At 29.7% G+C, this 19,867-nt stretch overlaps 1 protein-coding gene across 8 annotated transcripts in view; it reads right to left on the reverse strand.

Annotated features, from left to right (window-relative positions):
* Positions 1–1,958: 1,958 nt before the first annotated feature.
* LOC107442362 (rho guanine nucleotide exchange factor 25) overlaps positions 1,959–19,867 on the reverse strand; it is a 33,052-nt gene continuing 15,143 nt past the window's right edge. For 6 of the 8 annotated variants that reach the window (XM_016055916.4, XM_071187916.2, XM_071187917.2 and 3 more), the window contains exons 7-14: positions 19,076–19,188; positions 17,460–17,619; positions 15,986–16,078; positions 15,779–15,913; positions 13,325–13,507; positions 12,281–12,464; positions 7,672–7,717; positions 1,959–3,130 (exon numbers count right to left, since the gene is read on the reverse strand). In XM_016055916.4, coding sequence (XP_015911402.2) covers positions 2,449–3,130; positions 7,672–7,717; positions 12,281–12,464; positions 13,325–13,507; positions 15,779–15,913; positions 15,986–16,078; positions 17,460–17,619; positions 19,076–19,188 — 1,596 coding nt within the window. In that variant the 3' untranslated portion in view covers positions 1,959–2,448. Of the gene's footprint in view, positions 3,131–5,420; positions 5,541–7,671; positions 7,718–12,280; positions 12,465–13,324; positions 13,508–15,778; positions 15,914–15,985; positions 16,079–17,459; positions 17,620–19,075; positions 19,189–19,867 lie in introns of those variants that run through there. The other 2 variants (XM_087155484.1, XM_087155483.1) reach the window with 1 other exon arrangement.

Below are 19,867 nucleotides of genomic sequence, written 5' to 3' on the forward strand. Positions count from 1 at the left end.
AGAATCGAGATATTTGCAGAGCATGGACTTGGGATTTCTAAAAGGCTTGTTTGTATTGTTTTTGTTTAGACATAAATAAAAATTTACAAGACTAATTGAATGAGCAAATAAATATTTTCACCGCAAAAATCCACCTTTTTTTTTACGTGTGCTTTAACGACAGGAAGCAGCGACGTCAGAATTACGAAAATACGAGCTATGCGGCAGACGGATAAAAATACGGAAAATCTTTTTCTCTGTGCGTAAAATCGGAGAAAATAGCTAAAATAAGTAAAAATGCGGAAGGGTTAGCAGCTAGGACGTATATTGAATTTTCTGTTTATCTTTGAAAATCGTAAATATATTTTATTTCAACGACTGAAGTTTAAAAAAAAAAAGCGGATATTTATATATATATATAAAAAAACGAAACTTTTAGAGAATTGGAGTTATTGATAAAAAGGCTGAAATTCGAGAGACAAAAGCAAAAATCCGCTAAAAAGCGGAAAATCTCATCCCTGTAATAAAGGTCAACCAGTTTTATCTCAAGGAAATGATTTTTAGAGAAACTTCAGAAGGAGGAATGAGGACTTCAATACTTTCGGTCAACGGAAAATTCCTCATAAAATATTTTAACTTTTGCTAAAAAAAAATTCCACGGAAGTTAGGGGAAAAAATGAAAAACTCTGAAAAAAAAAAAAAAACGGAAATCAGCAGAAGAATCACATCCCTGCCTTAAACTCTTTGATTCTCTAAATTAACCGACACACAACTCTATTAATGGCTTTGGTATGCCAATTTCTTGCAGCTTCTCACTGATTCAGTTTCCTCTCTTTTACCATCACAAAGCAGGTTCTTTAAAGAGAAAAAAGACTTAGTGTATGCTCTAAGTATTCTTCCGCAATCGAACAACACTAAACCAAGAATTTTGAATTAATTTAAAATATGGCCATATTCCAGTAAAAAAAAAAATTACATAATTATGATTATATATATTTTCAAGCAATAATTTTTTATACAGGGTAAAAATTAATCAAAAGTAAAAGGAAAGCAATGTAGTCTTAGATATAAATAGATTTGCACTAACCCCAAACATTTACTTTTAATGCTTTTTGACTTTTAACTATTCCTGCATCGAAACTTTTTGAAAAATTGTTTAATTTTTTAGAATTATTTGAATATTGGCACAATTTTATCTAAAAACTATTTAAAAGTTCTCGAACAAAATATACACATAAATCCTTATATAACATACTTTGGAAAAGTTTTTTAAAAAAGGGCACTGGTCACAAGACCCAATAATTACCTTAATTTTTCCCTATTAACGAAAATCATAACTATCCAAATTGCATCGATTCAAAGATAACAATAGATTTTAAATGTAAAACAGAAAGTAGACTATTTCACATATGTTAATTACTATGCTAACATAAGAATTAGTCAATAGAATATTTTTTTAATAGTTAAATTTGATTAATTAGGTTGACAAAACACTAATAAAATTTTGTTTTGCAGCTGAAAAACTTCAATTATCAAAAGATCACGAAACTAATTTTTAAGCAGAATATATTAGATTGCGTCACGGACAACAAAGCTCACCTTGTGCGAACACTTATAATACAAAAACATCTTTGCATATTCCATCTATCTTAATGTGATTAGAAACTAAAAACACTTCCTAATTCAAAGTAATTTTTTATTTTCTTTAACCTGTTCTTGTAAATGGGTAAATTGGATGTTTTTCTTTTGATACCGATTGCATTTTTGTATTATGATCAAGGTGTTGTATATTTTAGATTTATTTGGTAATCAAATTACTTGACACTATGCTCCGATAGACAATGCCTCTAATACGTATTTTTCTTTCAAAAATCTGTTGAAATAAATTTCAAAATTAGCATTATAAATAAATAATAAAATAAACAGAGAAATAAGTTTTGAAGTTGAAAAACACAAGACAATATAATAAACTCTTTCAATTTAAAATATTTCAATAAAATATTTTTATTGTGTGCCACACATCTTAAATGATATTAATTATAACAAAAAATAAAATAATGACATAAAAAAACAAACTATGCACGCATACCAAAAAACAAAATCTATGCTTGATATTTAAACTTTGGCTAAAAAAAGGATGCGCAGATGATAGGAAGCACTGGGATGTTGACAATATTATATTACATCTTTATTAAACAGATGAAAAGGGTAGCAATATAACAAGCAATAATTTGATCTCATATACAGGTATTCCACATTTTAAAGGATAAATCACAACAAACATCCGATTCCAGTTTCTAAAAGGTTCATAATCACTTTCCAAAATAAACTTTAAAAGCTCAAGAGAAAGTAACTACAGAAGAAACTGTTGCATTGATGTAAAGGGTATAAAACAATTGCTCCTATGCATCAATACAGGAAAATGAATTGATGTTAAAATCTTTAACCTGGAATTCATAACACTAACATTTAGAGCGAAACATCATCGGGGAGATCAGATACTGAGCTTGGCCTATTTGACCGTGAAGAGTTTATTTCAGACCATCTTCTTGGCATATCAATATCTTTGTTCAGCGAGAGTTGTTCTCCTTTAATATTTTTCTGTGCTGTAACTGAAGATGAATCTAAACTGTGGCTGGAGCAAAGAGTAGCTGGACCATTACCATTAACACTACTTAATCCTGAATCAGTTTTAGATTTGAGTCTTAAAGCATTTTTGAAGCCTTCAAGAAAGTTTTTTTTCCCAAATGGAGGGCTTTGCTGTGCTAAGTTTAAATGTTTGTCTAATGGTAATGAATTTTTGCGCTGTCGGCTAGATGATGCTTCTAAACCAATATTAATTTTTTCATTCAGATCAGTAACATCACTTTTTTTACAACAGCCAGTTGTATTTGGAACAGCTAAGCTCTGGGATTCCATAGTTTCTTGTGTTAAGTCTTTTTCTTCCTTGGTTGGTTGACCAGCAGAAGTATTTTTTGTTTCTGGATTATCAGTATATTTCTTTTCTCGAGTAACACATCTTAATGATTTAGAAGTAGAAGATCCTCCAGATACAGAAGTAGGTGATTTTCCAGATTTGTGAGCAGCAGCAGGATGAGATAAAGTTTTTCTTAATGAAGGATTCCACAATGTTCCCAATTCTGGGGCAGAACTAGAAGAAGAAAAAAAGAAATACAAGTACAGTACTTATATCTAAAAGAATTAATTAGGTAATGATAGCATCAAAATCAGTAAATTGATAGCATCAGAGTTTCTTAGTTTGAATAACAATCAATTGTTATTACAGTATGAAGTCCCATAGCTGAAAGTAATTTTCCCAAAAAGGTCTAGTTCCCAGACACTTTTAACAAGCAAAATAAACAACTCTTTATCTTGCCTTTTTCTTTAAAAAGAAGTTTTTTTTGTGTATTTACAGTTCTGTAAGAACCAAGTTGACAATTCTCTCTACTTCTAGCTTCTAGTGATTTATGCATTGAACCCATAAATCACATAAAAGGGGAGGGTGAGAACTACCAACACCTTCCAGCATGTGCTGCTCCTCTGGAATGCAGGAAAAGCTGTAATGCTTTTTTTTTCTTTAAAAAAAAGTTTTTTTTGTGTATTTACAGTTCCGTAAGAACCAAGTATATTTGACAATTCTCTCTACTTCTAGCTTCTAGTGATTTATGCATTGAACCCATAAATCACCAAAAAGGGGAGGGTGAGAATTACCAACACCTTCCAGCATGTGCTGCTCCTCTGGAATGCAGGAAAAGCTGTAATGCTTTTTTTTTCTTTAAAAAAAAGTTTTTTTTGTGTATTTACAGTTCCGTAAGAACCAAGTATATTTGACAATTCTCTCTACTTCTAGCTTCTAGTGATTTATGCATTGAACCCATAAATCACATAAAAGGGGAGGGTGAGAACTACCAACACCTTCCAGCATGTGCTGCTCCTCTGGAATGCAGGAAAAGCTGTAATGCTTTTTTTTTTCTTTAAAAAAAATTTTTTTTTTGTGTATTTACTGTTCTGTAAGAACCAAGTATATTTGACAATTCTCTCTACTTCTAGCTTCTAGTGATTTATGCATTGAACCCATAAATCACCAAAAAGGGGAGGGTGAGAATTACCAACACCACCCAACATGTGCTGCTCCTCTGGAATGCAAGAAGAGAGAAAGATTTGTTTAAAAGAGCACAACTAGTGATGTTCAAACAAGTATAGCAGTTAGTTAGAAATGGGGGTATTTCTTCAAACAACCTCTTTATTAGGTTGTTAAGAAAAGAGGAACTACAGTGGAAATGAAAGAAATAAGGTTAAATGCAATGCCAAATAAAATAAAGGTTACCAAGAGGAAAATCTAAATAGGTTTGAAAAGATACATGTCCTTGAGAAACATTCTTCTCATAATATTTATGGGTAACACATACAATATATATGTAACCATTTTTTCAGTCACATAAGGTTTTTTTCACAAAATGGCTTGAATATACTTAGAAAAATGCCTATTGTACTAATTTTTTGGGTGGGAATGAAACTAAATTTCTATACAGAGAAGTGTGATACTGTTTCTGATGAATATTTTAACATGGAGTGGAAGGAGCTCAAACTCAAGTCAATAAGATCAATAGTTTAGAAGATATTAAGGATTTATAAAAAGTACTATTTTGTATTTTTACTCAATTATACAGCTGATGATGTTAGCTAGGCAAGTAGCAGTATTTTTTTTAACGTTGAATTCAATAAAATAAAAATTAAATCAATAGAACTGATAGTTTTGTAGTTATAAAGGTTCAGGGATGACACAGCAAAAACAAAAAATGTCTCAACAGAAATGGCATTTTATCTCAGGTATAATAGTATATGTCTCTGTAAAAATAAAGTGTTTTCTCAATGGAGATTTCTAGATATGTTTGGTAGATTTCTAGATATATTTGGTAGATAAAATTAAACTATCTGATAATAGCAATTCGTTAATTTTCAAAAATATATACAACGGAGAATGTACATTTTAAAAGTTTAGATCCAGAGATACAATTTGAATTAATAATAATTTACGAGTAGTTAAGGATAATTAAGTTAATACAATGAGAGATTTTTAAACCAAGAGAAAAATTACAGATGGAGTGAAAATGAAATGCCTACACAAAAATGAAAATTATTAGCAAGAAGCTTTTTATCGCAATGAAAGAAAATCTTCCAAGTGTATCACAAGTGTCAAGAAAAGCACCTGTTGTGGACAGTGGCGTAGTTTTAATGCATGTTTGGAGGGGGTTTATCTTCTGATATATATATATATAATTAGAAAAATAATAAACATTTGATCAAAAAAACGTCCAGGTTCTTTTCAGGACATATTCCATTCAAAATAAATTATATATATATATATATATCTCCAAATGTTTAAACTACAAAAAATCAATAATGGAAAATATTTTTAAACTACATCCTACTTACCATACAATATCTCATTAATCAAATAATGTATAATTTTGGTGGGGGTTTGTCCCCTAAACCCTCCCCAAAACTACGCCACTGGTTGTAGATAAGATTTCTTTGAAGAAACTGAGTTTTTCATTCTTCTGAAAATGTAAAAAGTGAAAAAACTAATCTCTGCAAAAAATTACCGGGTTTTCAATGTAGAATACAATCATCTTACCCTAGACTAAAAATAGATAAGTGAAGATATATATACATATAAAAAAGATGTCAAACATTGCATCACAATCTCTTCACAATGAGGAGCGCTATGTAGATTTTTTAGAGTTTGGTTGGTTTCATTTTCAAAGTCACTTTCGATTTCGTTACATTTTTGGCACAAAATTTCACAAGACAGTATTAAATATGGTGTTTTGTTGGTAAATGTCGCAGGAAGTATGTTTTGGCACACTTTGTTTAGAGCTGTATTATATTGAAGGTTTCATGCTTAGTTGGGTATAAATAAAATTTTCCTATATAAAACCATTATTTATTTGAAACTATTGGTTCTATTGACTTAAATTCTGTTTTTATTGGATTTTAGGTAAGGTAGCACATTAGAAACAATGCCTCGCTTTTCTCAATGGCAATGTTAGATGCTTAAATAAGTTGAAGTAAAAAACTATACCAACAACTTTATTAGTTCTACTGATTTAGGATTGATTTTATTTAATTCAGCAAAATAAAATGTTTGAAACAATACCTCATTTGTCTAAATAAGGATATTTAGATATTTGTCTTGAATAAGAGTCATTTTTTTTAATTATCAAAAAAACTGCAGACTTTATTACTTAAAAATTTGTTTTTATTTATTACAATAAATGCTTATCCTTTTTTTTAGTAGATTACAATACAATGTGGTGGTTATAAAATTCAGAATTGTCAATTTGTGAAAAAAATGGTAAAAATGACATAATTATGCACTATTTTGCTTTAAAATTAGCATCCAAAAATCTCTCAGAATGAGCTATTGGCTTCTAAATAATTGTTTGGTCACAGGCTCATTATTATAGTTACATCTAAATAATATTATCCTTTAAATTTTGCTACATTTAATGCATAGTATTGTTAGATGCTATAGTTACATAATAACTCTGAATAGTTAAAATTATCCTAACAAAATTATTAAAATAAATATAAATAAAAACAGAAATAGTAAAACAGAAACTGTTCCATAAAGGCAAGTATATTAAAAACTAACCTTAAGTTAAAACTTTGTTTTGTTTCAATTTAACTTAGCTACTTCAAATACTAGATATGATAGCTCAGAAACTAAATTTTAAAATTATTGGAGTAATAAATCATGCTTATAGTAGTAATTATATAGGATTTTGGAATAAATCAATTTCAAATCATCACATTGGGCCCAAGGGGAACCTAGACAATTACAAAATCATCAACTCCAAGGAGCTGAAGAATTGCCTTTTATTGCATATATTATGTAGATCATGTTTTGTTTTCTCTCGAAAAAAAAAAAAAGAAGTCAAGATTTTTTTTTTATAGTTTCTACCACATTCAATGATTATGAAACATAAAATTTCTCATAACTTATTGCATCTTCAATTAGATTAAGAAGAGCAAAGCATATATTTCTGAAAAATAGGTAACTAGAGGCAAATATACAGGCTTTCCCAATGAAGGTCAGGTTCTGCAAAAATATTGTATATTGAGAAAGCCATTTTTTTATACAGAAATACACCTTCAAGCATGTTGATTCAGCAATGATAAAAACATGACTTGCTCAAATGGCAATCTGAGCAGAGTATGATGCATATAGATCAATTAAATACTTATTGCATTCACTTGACCATGCATGAATTTCAATGTAACTTTAGAAACATTTGGAATCATGTCTGTGTGACTCATATGTACGCAACTAAGTAATGTCCTATAATTTGTAATTTTTTCTAAGAGTAATAAAAATGTACAAGCTAATTAGTTTTGTTTTTATATGAATCTGTTGGTGACAATAAATAAGGTAGTTAAAAATAAAAACATTTAAACTGATAAAACTAATAATTCTTCCCTTTTTGTTTTGACATTAAATTTTCTGAAAAAAATTAAATTCATCATCTAAAAAAAATAATTTTAATAAATAACAATGATAAAAACAATAAAATTTATTAAAATTTGGTAGAAAATCGCAGGACATATTGGAAAAATAATTATCCAATCACTTTCTTTTCAATCAAATTTTTAAAGATTAAAATTGCAAAAATTAAAAAAATAACTTACATATCTTTAGTTAACTCCTTTTGATAAGCAATTGGAGATTGTAATGCTGAAAAAATGCATAATAAAAAGTATATGTACAAAGTCTACACATTTATTTTGCATTTGATTATAAAATATGCAATATTATGAACAGTGGTCGGAAGAACCACACTACAAGTAAGGAAATTACTGTAGTCATTACTCTTTGTAGTGTGGTTTGCTAATTTTTTTAAAAAAAAGTAGTGCAGTAAGTAGTAAGATTAAAAAAAAACAGCAGTTCGTAGAAATTTTAGAACACAGAAAGGAGCAAGGTACTAATGTAATGAATTTTTTGAATCTGATTAGTAAAAATCTTCACAGGTCGATCAATGGACAGAATGAGAATGCCCTTGCGGTCGAGCATTAATAGGAATTTTGTAGCACGAATATTTAAACTAGTTATTACAAATAATAGTTAATTTATCAATTTGGCTACACCTTCTAATGCAAATATACACTTAAGAAACATTGATGTTATTTAAACAAAAGGAAATATATTTTCTCAGTAATTTTCTTAGAGGGCATTAACACTTAACAAAGTTACAAATATTTGACTATTTTCCAACATATCTAAATATTTACTGTTAAGAAAGATAATATTTTCAGTAACGTTAAAACAAAAAGAATGTTTTCCGTTATATTAAATATAACACAAATAACTATATGTCAATTTATTTATTAGTTTGAATTCCTTAAGTTTACAAGTCGGACTATTTCTTCTTGTTTAAATAAGCCAATTCTTTATTCAAAATCTTTAACCATTAAAACCATTTTGAACATGGTTGTAAATTAAGTTCTCCAGCAAACTTCATCTCCTAAATGTTGTGACTACATTATGAAAGCAGTTTGTAGTCATTACATTAAAAAAAAAAATACATAATAATTACATTTGCAAGTAGATGTAGTTAACTACTAAATTAATGTAGTTTTTCCGACCACTGATAATGACAAAAATTTAAACTTACAAAGAAATACTCTGCAGTATTCAGGAAAAATTTGCTGTTTAGACAACAAAGAAATTGATAAAATTCTTTCATTTTTCTTAATGTTATTAGGTTTTTCCTGAATATTTTAGAGAGTTTCATTGTTAGTAACCATTTGCATTTTGTTTAAAATTTAAAGAAACACATATATCAATTCCACATTCAGCAGTTTCCAGGTAAGCATCCATTTTTGGGACACTTTCAAAAAATCAATATAAATTTTTCCATAAGAAAACCCCATTTTTTAAAATTTTACGGGCCAGGAAAGCTTGGTTGGTAGGGCATCGGACTCCTGAGAACAAGAGTTTGAATCCAGCGGGCCAAAGAATCCCCACACATTAAATTATAACTGGTGCACATTACATCTGTTATAGTCACAATGGCTTCTAAGTTCCCATAACAAATCAATACCCTCTATAATGATTCAGGAGTTCCCTTGTCTTCTGGATTGGGCTAAAAATTACAAGGCTACGGAGTTGAACACTAGTAATTGTAAGCTGAAATTTGGGTTGACTGTTTAACGATGGTTACAAAATTGTTTTTTTCTTTTTACGCTTGGGATCTATTTGAAAAACATGTATAAACATTTTTTTCACATCCTTATGCTGCTTTTAATATTGGTAAACATTTATACTGCTTTAATGAGCACATTTAAATAGTTGTTAAAAAGACAAGAACATGAGTAATCAACATACTAGGTTCAAGTACCAAAGTTGGTGACCTGGAGAACATGTAAACTTCTATGTATTCTCCGTTATTTTCTTCTTGAAGTATAACGAACTGAACTGAATTTCAAGTAGATGAAATGTATATTTACCATTGTAAAATTTTTTTCTTTCTCCATTTTGCTTTACACTTTTTCCTTATGTTCCACGTCTTTGATTATAATCCTGGATGCTTTTAATTTAATTGCTAAAATGTTATTTAAGTTATGTTTAAATTTCACATTTCTCCTTTATTATCTTTGATGATTGATCTATTTAAAATGTAGAATTTAATACATGCAACCAATCTTGCCAAAGATAAATGGTGACCAGTGTTTTTGGAATTCGCACTTCTATTCCAGTTTGTGGATTGAATTCCTAACATATGCAATTGTGCAACATTAGAATTTTCCATCAAAGTTTTCCAAAATACTTTAAAGCATGCCATTGTAGGAAGGTATAAGTTCAGAAGCTACACCAGTGTCAGAAATATCAAGAGTTGCAGTTAAACCCCCACCTTTTTGGAAGAATAATCCTAAGTTGTGGTTTGCACAAATCGAAGCCCAATTTGAAATTGCAGGCATTACAAGAGAAGGAATAAAAATTAATCATGTTGTTGCCACTGTTGAATCTCATCTTTTGGATACCATCCAAGACTTGATCACCAGTCCACCTGGAAGTGATCTATATTACGTTTTAAAGACTAGACTTCTAGAAATCTATGTTGAGAGCGAAGCTTCTAAATTACGAACTTTATTACAAAGTGTTGAACTTGGTGACCAGTGTCCATCTTAACTGTTGAAACAAATGAGAGATTTAGCAAGAAATCATTTCAGTGATGATTTACTAAAATCACTGTGGTTAGATTCACTACCAGCTAATATAAATTTAGGGTTGGTTGCTTCTCGTGAACAGTTAAATAACTTGGCAACAATGGCTGACTGAATTCTAGAGTTTGCCCCTCAAACTTCAGTCAGTTCGACTACAGAGCCGGACTCTACACTGAAACATCAAATTTCAGAGTTGTCTAATCAAGTTGCTAGCTTGATGGTAATTGTTCAAAATTTTCCGAGGTCTTAAAGTTCATCTTTTAGCTATGAGTTTTCAAGCAATAGGTGCCCTCCTTTCAGACACCAATACGTGGAACATGCTAACGAATTTTGTTTCTACCACACCAATTTCGGAACCTCAGCAAGAAAATGCAAGAGTCCATACAAATTTCGAGCTGTAACCAGTGGCTCAATGAAAATGCTGAAAACTAAAAAGGTGGTTGCCTAACGGCTGAACCAATTGCCAGAATATTAGTGACCGACCGCAGGACAAATATCAAATTTCTAGTTGATACAGGAGCTGATGTCATTGTTATTTCAAAATTTAAGTTTTGTTGTAAGACTGACACCGCACTAAACCTATGCTGCTAACGGTACAGAAATTCCTATGTATGGAACAAAGTTACTAGATTTAAATTCAAATAAAGATGTTAATTCCAATGGAAATTTATTGTTGCTGATGTTAAGCAACCTATAAACAATGTCAATTTTCTCAAAAATTTCAATTTGCTGGTCAATTCTCAACACAACTGCTTGATTGATGCAAATACAAAACTTTTGTCATCCGGATTCAGAGTCCAAAACGAAGATTTCACTTTTAATTTAGCTACCTTGCATGCACCTTTGACAGAATGTGAGAAAAATTTGCAAAGTTTCCAATGTTGAAAAATTTTTGCTGTTTAGGTAAACAGAAACTAAATATTCTGGTTTTTCACTTCATTGAGACTACAGGCCCTCCTGTGTTTGCTTAACCTAGAAGATTGCGGCCGGAACTTTTGGAAGCAATGAAAAAGGAATTTTCCTACCAAATGTCACTGGAAATTATACCCTTCTAAAATTCCTTGGTCAAGTCCTTTCTTTACATATGGTCCGAAAAGCAAATGGTGACTGCCGACTATGTGGGGACTACCGCCGATTGAATGCAGTTACTATTCCTGACAGATATCTCGCACCCTACAGTCAGGATTGTACCAAACTGCTGGGAGGCAAGAGGATATTTTCTAGTTTAAATTTATGTAGAACGTATTGCCAATTTCCAAGCAACCAACTCCCCAAAAATGGTTAAAGAAAAATAAACTATGAATATCATTGAAGATGAAAATAAATGATGATTGAAAGAAACATCAGCACACAGACTTTGCTTTTGCTTAAATTATGTTTCCATTACAAAAAATTTATTTAACTAATATTCATTAATAATATTTTCCTTTTATTAAAAAGGAGGGATTATCCTTTCAAAATTAAAGCTTGTTTATTAATGTTATTTTTGTTTGAACATCTGCACTCTGCAATTCTAATTTTTATCTGAATATCTAAACTCCTCAAATCAAATGAAAAGGGGGGGAAAAAGAGACAAAACGCATCATTATTCCTGAGAAAGTTCAATTAATTGTCTGATTACTTATCAAGATTTTAGTGACATTTATTTTATCATACTATATATTATTTTGCTAATTAAATATCATTTTACCCCTAAAAAAACGATAAAAATCTCGCTTTCCCTGTTTCAACTGTCAATAGAAATACATATACTGGTTTATGGGAAAAAGTGAAAGAAAGAGCGCTGGAGAAAGAATGAACATTCTCCCCACACACACACAACAGAGAGAAACCACACCCACTCGGCTGGACAGGAAATGTGATATCCCTAGTAATCTTTCCCCCTCCCCATCTTTTCTTCTTGCTGGGTAAAATATAAGAAAATAAAAATGGGTCAGCAAAAAGAAATGAAATGGCGGAAAATATTTATTAAAACACGGAATTCCAGGGTGGCCCGGAAAACTACCACCCCCATCATATAAAATGTTACACAACCAGGAAAAAATTAAAGCTAATTATTATATCTGAAATATACCTCTAAGAAAGTCCATCTGAGTATCAAGAATGCTTCGTATTAGTGCAACTAAATCATTTCTATCATCCACTGATTTTGCTTGAATAACGAAAGATAACCCAGGCTGAGAAGGATCTTTAGATTTGAGCATAAATTTAGTAGGATCATTGTCCTCTGTGCGTTCCTCAAGAGCCATTTTGTTTACCTAGATACAATTAGCATGGTTAGTCAGAAAATTTAAAAATACTGTTTCCCAACTACATTAGAAAGTTTAACCCTTGAGTGCCAGTATTCTAATGTGCACAAGACTTTATAAGTAACCTCCTGTAGTGATATTGAAAATGATCTTTTAGGTACTTTCTTCATTTTTCCCATTTTATTGTCTGCACACATAAAGGCCTCTGTCAACAAAGTGAAATTCAATGGTTTGAAAACTGTTAACACTGTAAAACTTTATGTTTGAAGATTGTAAAAATTATGGTTTGAACAATGTAAAAGTTTCAGAAATTTACATTTGTTTTTTATTTATTCCCTGGAATCTCAATGGGCACAATGTTAAAAAAATGGCAACAGAGAATTGAAAACTCAAGTTTTTCACAAAATTATTTCCAGAATTTCTTTTTAAAATTTCATTTTGGATTTTGCTGAAATTTGAATGCATTGTTTACCTCATCTTCTTCACCCTGAACACCAATTTAAACAAGCATGAGTATCATATATCAATAGTTTCCTATAAATCTATGTCAATTTTCCATGTTCAATGATTTTTTGAAAACCAAAACTATCAAAATTTTTGTTCAGTGTCAACATTTTAATTTTAGTGAACTCAATCAAGATTTATATTGTGGCTGAACTAGTCAGTTTTATAGCCCGAGTCCATTCTCACACACAACAAAACTAGTTTAATTAGTTAGGCAAAATGAATAAACTTTGACTTGAATATTTATAAATAAGGCTGATTCAAAGATACTACAGTAAAAAACCATCTAAACAAGGGCTCACATTTTCCATTTGTACTCGAGAAGTTAAATAACACATTATGAGAGTATATAAAAGTATATTTACTGCAATATGGTTTTTGTAATAATATGATGGTGATGAAAATTGATTCCTTGCACCAACAACTTCACTAAATATAATGACTTGCTCAAACAAAAACACTTGACGTTCTTTCATTTTTCCTGTAGCTGGATCTGAAACTTGCAGCAAACCTTGATGTAAGAGACGACCTTGTCCAGTAATTTTACCCTGTGGGAAAATAACTCAAAATTGTTAGAAATTTGAGTCAAGTAGAAAACAAAAATATTTGCCAAAAATATATATATATTTAATACAGTTTTGGCTATTTAGAAATTGTCCATTGGTAGTTTCTTTTCTTCACCTTAAACCCAAATTACCAACCTTTAAAAAAATGAATACAGATAAAAATTATTAATTTCAGTTTTAGCCTACGTTTATAAATTGCTATTTTCTTTTTGTTGTTTATTTTGTTTAATTTATTCTTGTTTGTCTTGTAATCAGTAATAGCTAGTAATCCAAATAATTGAACAACTATAAATATATATACAGGCTTAATCGTGTTAAAGTAAAAATTGTCATTGAAAAAAATTATAATTTAGTGACAAAGCATAGAATATCTGGTACAAAGAGAACGAAATTTTTCACTCAAAACAAATTATATGGAGGGATAAATACTTTCCTCAACTCATAATAATTTGCATAAAAAAAACAACAAAAAACAAAAAGAATACTAATGCAGTTAACTCAGAAATCCAGAAATTGAGAAGCAAACACTTTGAGGATATAAGTATTTTGCAGATTTTAGATCCTTTACTTTATATCTAGATGCAAAGAAATGAAAGTCAACAAAGTAAAGACAGCAATCCTGCAACAGCCTGATGTGATACTTAGGGGTCATAGTGGTCACTTCTCCATTATCTCTTGATCAACTGGATGATAGTGGCAATGTGGTTAACATTGCTAAGATAAATTATTGGTGGTAATAATTGATTAGTGAAGTTCCAAATACTGTTCCAGAGACATTGAATATTAAAAAGAAAAAAAAATTACATTTATTGATTTGTTTTAAAACTCTGTATTAGAAGTAAATCTGCAAATCTATAAATACTTAGCAACATGCAACTTTCACAAAAATAGGAAACAAAATGAGTTTTTTTCCAGTGTTGCCAGTTAGATGCTTTAATTTCGCCTATAGAACAAGGCATGACTAAATAAACAGCATGTGATCTGCAATGAGAGAGACAACAAACCAGTGCATGATAGTTACAAAAACATGAAGCACCACAGACAAATAGATCTCGGTAATATTCCAACACCACATTCTAAGATGCAAATTCAACCAGCTGATGGGTAGTCAGTAATTCATTACAAATAGTACTGTGTAAACAATAATCTAAAAGATTCTTATTTAGGACTAAAAATGTACTTATAAAATTTTTTACAGCATTTTATATGAAACATCATTTAGTCTAAATAATACAACAGAGATTTAACTAACTTTTGTCCCATTTTTCAAAACATATTTAGGCATGAACATGAAAGTTAGATGAGTAAGAGTCATCACTTTTAGTAAGACTACCTATCTTGAAGTACAAAAAGACTCTTCCTTCTATACAGGAAAAGCAGTAGGGTAGTACACTATCTGGCTAAAAGTATCCACACTCATCCAAAGCATCATGGTGTGGGGGTGTTTTTCATAGTTTGGCCTGGGTGCCTTAGATCCTTTGATTGGAAACATGAACTCTAATATATATGTAAACATTCTAGACAATGCTGCTCTCACAACTCTGTTGTAAAATTTCGGGGAAGGTATATTTCTGTTTCTTGAGTATAACTGATCCATTTACACATCAAGAGTTGCAAAACCATGGTTTGTGAACAGAATGCTTGAAAACTGATTGGCCTTCTCATAGCCTCGATCTAAATCTCACAGAACTCTTTTGGAATGAATTAGAATGCAGATTGCATAGCTAGCCAAATTAACTATCCTCACTGCCATCACAGACTTCAGTCATGATGGACGACTGAAAGTCAATTCTTATAGCCACCTATCAAAACCTAGTGGAATTTTCTACCACTGGAAATCTGGATACTTTTGACTAGACAGTGTGTAACTCACACACTAGCAATAATCGAGTAAGCCAAACACAAGAAATCAGTTGTTCACAACCTCTCCGTTCTTTAGAAAGAAAGTTTTAATTAAGAAATGAGTATTATAGAATCCTTTAACTAAAGTGTTAAATTCCTCAGAAACTTGGTTTAGCTAATGCTACATTTTAAAATGGCAAAATTTTGTCTTTTTATAACCGTTATAACAATAATAATATAAAAAATAGCTTTAAAAATTCTAGAATCAACATCGATTGGAATTTCAGAAAAAGGGAAAGCAATTCTATGTGCTTAGCAAGAATCATCTGATCCTAGACACTTTAAAACATGTTTCTATATTTCAGAATCAGCTGATACTTAGTTAACCAAAATAGTAAGTAAAGGACTTACAGGAAAGTTTTGTAGACGACCAACATTCATCATGTCATTTGCTGATTTTGGAACAACATGCATTATCTGCACAGCCTTCCTCAAACTGACAGCTTCATTTTCAAGCTTAGCTCTTTCGGTAGCTTTCACAAATTCCTAAACAACACATTGTAAATAAAACCAATGAACAATAAATGAAAAATTACAAGAAATAAATACAAAACTCACTCTTAAGAGAAGTTGATATTTCATTATCCTCTGCACTGGTTTAATTAATAAGTCTTGTATTTGAAGCCTGTGTTGCAAAAACTGCCGAGCCTCCTGATAATAAAGAATTATTTTTTAATTAGTAGACGAAGTGGCATATAAAGACAAAATGTTTCCTTTTGACATCTGATGAGTAATAAGCTCATCATTTTCAAGATATTTATAAGTCAATATAACCTACAGGAAGGTAAAAATTAGGATAAGAAGATCAAAATTGCACTATTTTAATAATTGACAAAATACAACTTATAAATGTATATGTGGTAACAGCAAAACAAGTCTTAGCCATCAATTAAAATGCACAACAGTTTTACATCAAGAACTACCAAATAAACTTTTAATATTTGAAAATATGTGACATTTGATAGTCAGTAAATGCTATCAACAAAGATTACTCGTTCTTTTATTTCAAAATGCAATGCCTTAATAACACCATTACTAAGAGCTAGTGAAATTTAATCAATAAACAGTGTTTATTCAGCAAATTAGGTATTGGTATTATATTAAATTCATCTTCAAAACTAACCAAATAAATTAAACAACTAGTCAGATAAAATGATTCAGTATAAATTATAAAATATGAAGAAATATACTGATATGAGCTCTCTAACAAACTGAACTCTATACTGATATGAGCTCTCTATCAATATATATAATTTTGCTGCCTTAAAGGACTAGCAATATTTTGTACAATTTTTTTTTCCATTTTTAAGATGTTATAAATTTTGCAATAAGAACTATTAGAAAAATTTAATGAAAATAAAAGATCAGCAAAAAATATTTCAGCAAATTAAAAAATCTACAAAAAATTATTCTTGAATTATATTCTTAAGATAATTTTAAAACCAATATATAACTTCAGAATCTTCAAACATTTTATGTTAAAAACTATAAATTGGTTTTATCTTTACTACTTACTCATGCTACATTTTCTTTTTAAAAAAAAAAGACTGGCAAATTAGGCAAGGTTTGATACTTGACATTTTTTATTTTGTTGAAATTTTAAGGGTATGTTCTTTATGTATAACTACTGGAAACACATTTTCTTTTCTCCAAAAAAAAAAAAAAATTATCAAGGCTTTGAGGGTCAAAACATGTGCCTTTACTTAATGTAAAGTAATTGAGTGAGTATTCAGAAAAAATTAAGTATATGTTACTTGAATAAAAAAAGTTACAAGTACTTTTGTTCTTTGCCAAAATAAGGAGACTTTTTTAATTTTCTTTGGGGGAGATATCTCATCAGCCTTGGGGAAAGGGAAAGATGGTACATCCTCTATGGAAGAGCCCACCCAAGAACTTATTTAATATTTAAATAAGGGAAATGTTTTATTTAAAAAATATTATATAGAAAGATATAGGGTTTTCTATATTATATTTGTACTATTAGAACTTTCAAAATAAAAAATAAGTATTGATATAAAAAAGTTAAAGTTACCTCAAAAAATGTGTCAACATATTCAGACACTATGTATTCAGACTTTGGTTTGTTCTGGCAGTATACAACATACATTTGCAACTTTCTTTCACAGCGTTGAAACAAAGGACCTAGTCTCTCAGGCTCTTCGAGGCATTTATCAATTTCAGTGCAAAATAAACTGAAGAATAAGGAAATTATTTTTTTTATAAAAAATAATAAGAAACAATTCTATTTAATATACACAAGTTCAAAAAAACTGAATAAATTTTAAAAAAAAGTTATTTATTTAGTCTCACATGAAAAGAAAATTTATCAACTAATTAGTGAAGAAAAGTTATCTAGTGAAGAGAATACATAAGCCCTAATAGCAGGATTAAAAAATTGTGAAGTCAGAAAAATCATTTTAAAAAATATATATACACAGTGTTTTCATTACAGAAAAAAAATGGGAGAGAATTTCTCACCCTTTCTAAAAAACAGGGTGGGATTTCAAAAAGTTAAGTGAGATTGCTAAAAATTAAAAAAACACGAAGACTTGGAAAAAAATTATTTCTTTAATTATAATACATTTTTAACATCTTCTAATTGAATATTTTTGCTGCATCATCATATGGAAAATGTTCTGTATCTACTTTTTCATCAGCTATTATATTTATTTGGCTGAAAAATATCCGTATTTGTTTCGTTTTGACCATTTCCACCGACATTTGCTTCATTTTCATTTGTCCATTACGGAGTAGAAGATATCGCCTTAGCAAGGTATTTGTCCATCTTACATTCATGCACAAAAAAATTTTAACGTCTTACATGAAGAAACACGGTGAACACGTGGTTGCAGAGAAATGTGTTCTGAAAGGGGTTCCGGGGGGTGGTGTTCTGCTGTTCGCACCGGTTCTGAACAATACTGGTAAATAGGGAAGCTAGATAACAAGGACCGATGTTCAAAATAATGAAAGATCAAGGAAGAAAAGTGAAACGGATTTTATTCAAAATGACAAAAGATGAATTTTTTTTCCAAAATTCTCGCATTTTGAAATTTATTAATAGAGTATGCGAATTTCTTGCGTTAAACTTTTTTTATTGCGAGTAAAGAAAAAAATATGAGATTCTCGCGCTGTAGTGAAAACACTGATATATATATAAAACTGATAGGAATGCTAATAAATCAGAAATAAAAACAAAAATTAAATTAAATAATTTTAGGTAAATTTATTATTAGAAGAACAATTAAACATAAAAATACAAATAAATCTATATTATTCATATTTATTAACTTCATGTACTACACACAGTTCCCTAATTATCTTTTTAATATTATTGGTTGCACTTACTCTCATTCTCTTGCTGAATATTTTATTAAAGGATGAGATGGTACTTATTTTGAAAAGCTATTTTTAAGCTTACATAGGCATTAAATGTAGAAGTTAATTACATGAGCAACTTATGATATATAATGCTACACCGTTCAAAGTAGGCTTGGTATTATATGTCCTAGTCTAAAATATCATCTTAGTATATTGTAAATAAAATGTATATAGTTTCATAATCTTTAAATTTAATTGTAGTGATACTAATGTAACGAGACAAAGAAATCTTTAAACAAACATCCCAAACAAATATAAAAAGTTACTTACTCTCTATGCCACTCATAAATTGCTTCTATGTTTCCAAATATAATTTTATCTTTCCCATTTTTGAGATTTTCAGGAACTGGAATAGTTTCATCACGCATCAGCTTCATGTATCCCTAAAACAGAAAACAAAGTAGGAAATTTTATACAAAAACATTAAAATATTAATTAGCAAAAATAGTAATAGCTAAGTCAAATTAGATCGAAAAAATGCTGTGCTTCAAACTCATTCCCAGAAAGTTGGAAATTATTTTGTTTTACTTTAGGTGTATCAATCAAGAATAATACAAGTTTGCAACAGTTTTCAAAGTGAGCTTAACTTTTAAAGAGTCAAAAATGACTGCTAAATTTTCATCACTTCTTTAGTTTTTTCAGTATAACATCTGAAACATGCATCATAGGTAAAATTTAATTTATAACAAGATTAAAGATCAATAAATAATTTCAGTATAGGATTAGCTGAGGTGTTCTGGAAATCGTGAGTAGATAAGTGTTGGACCACCCTGTTCAGTATTTTATTTTTACATTGATGAGTCTGGAATTGTTGGTTTTTCTAACTAATTTTCTGTAACTATCTACAAAAAAGTTACAATTTCCTATGGGTCTTGATTGGCAAGTATGTAACAAATTTAGTAAGAACAGAAAATTTGTATGCTTTCTGCTTAAATTTTTTATGTTATTCTTACAATTACTTAGCATTTATAATTTCATTCAGGAAATATTTTGTTGACTGGAAACTTAATGGAATGTTAATGTTTTTGTAAAAAAATTAAAACTTTCAAACTTTTTTTCTTT

The sequence above is a fragment of the Parasteatoda tepidariorum genome, chromosome 11, assembly GCF_982258835.1.
Source record: "Parasteatoda tepidariorum strain Cologne lab strain chromosome 11, Ptep-v5.0, whole genome shotgun sequence".
Classification (NCBI taxonomy): Eukaryota; Metazoa; Arthropoda; class Arachnida; order Araneae; family Theridiidae; genus Parasteatoda; species Parasteatoda tepidariorum.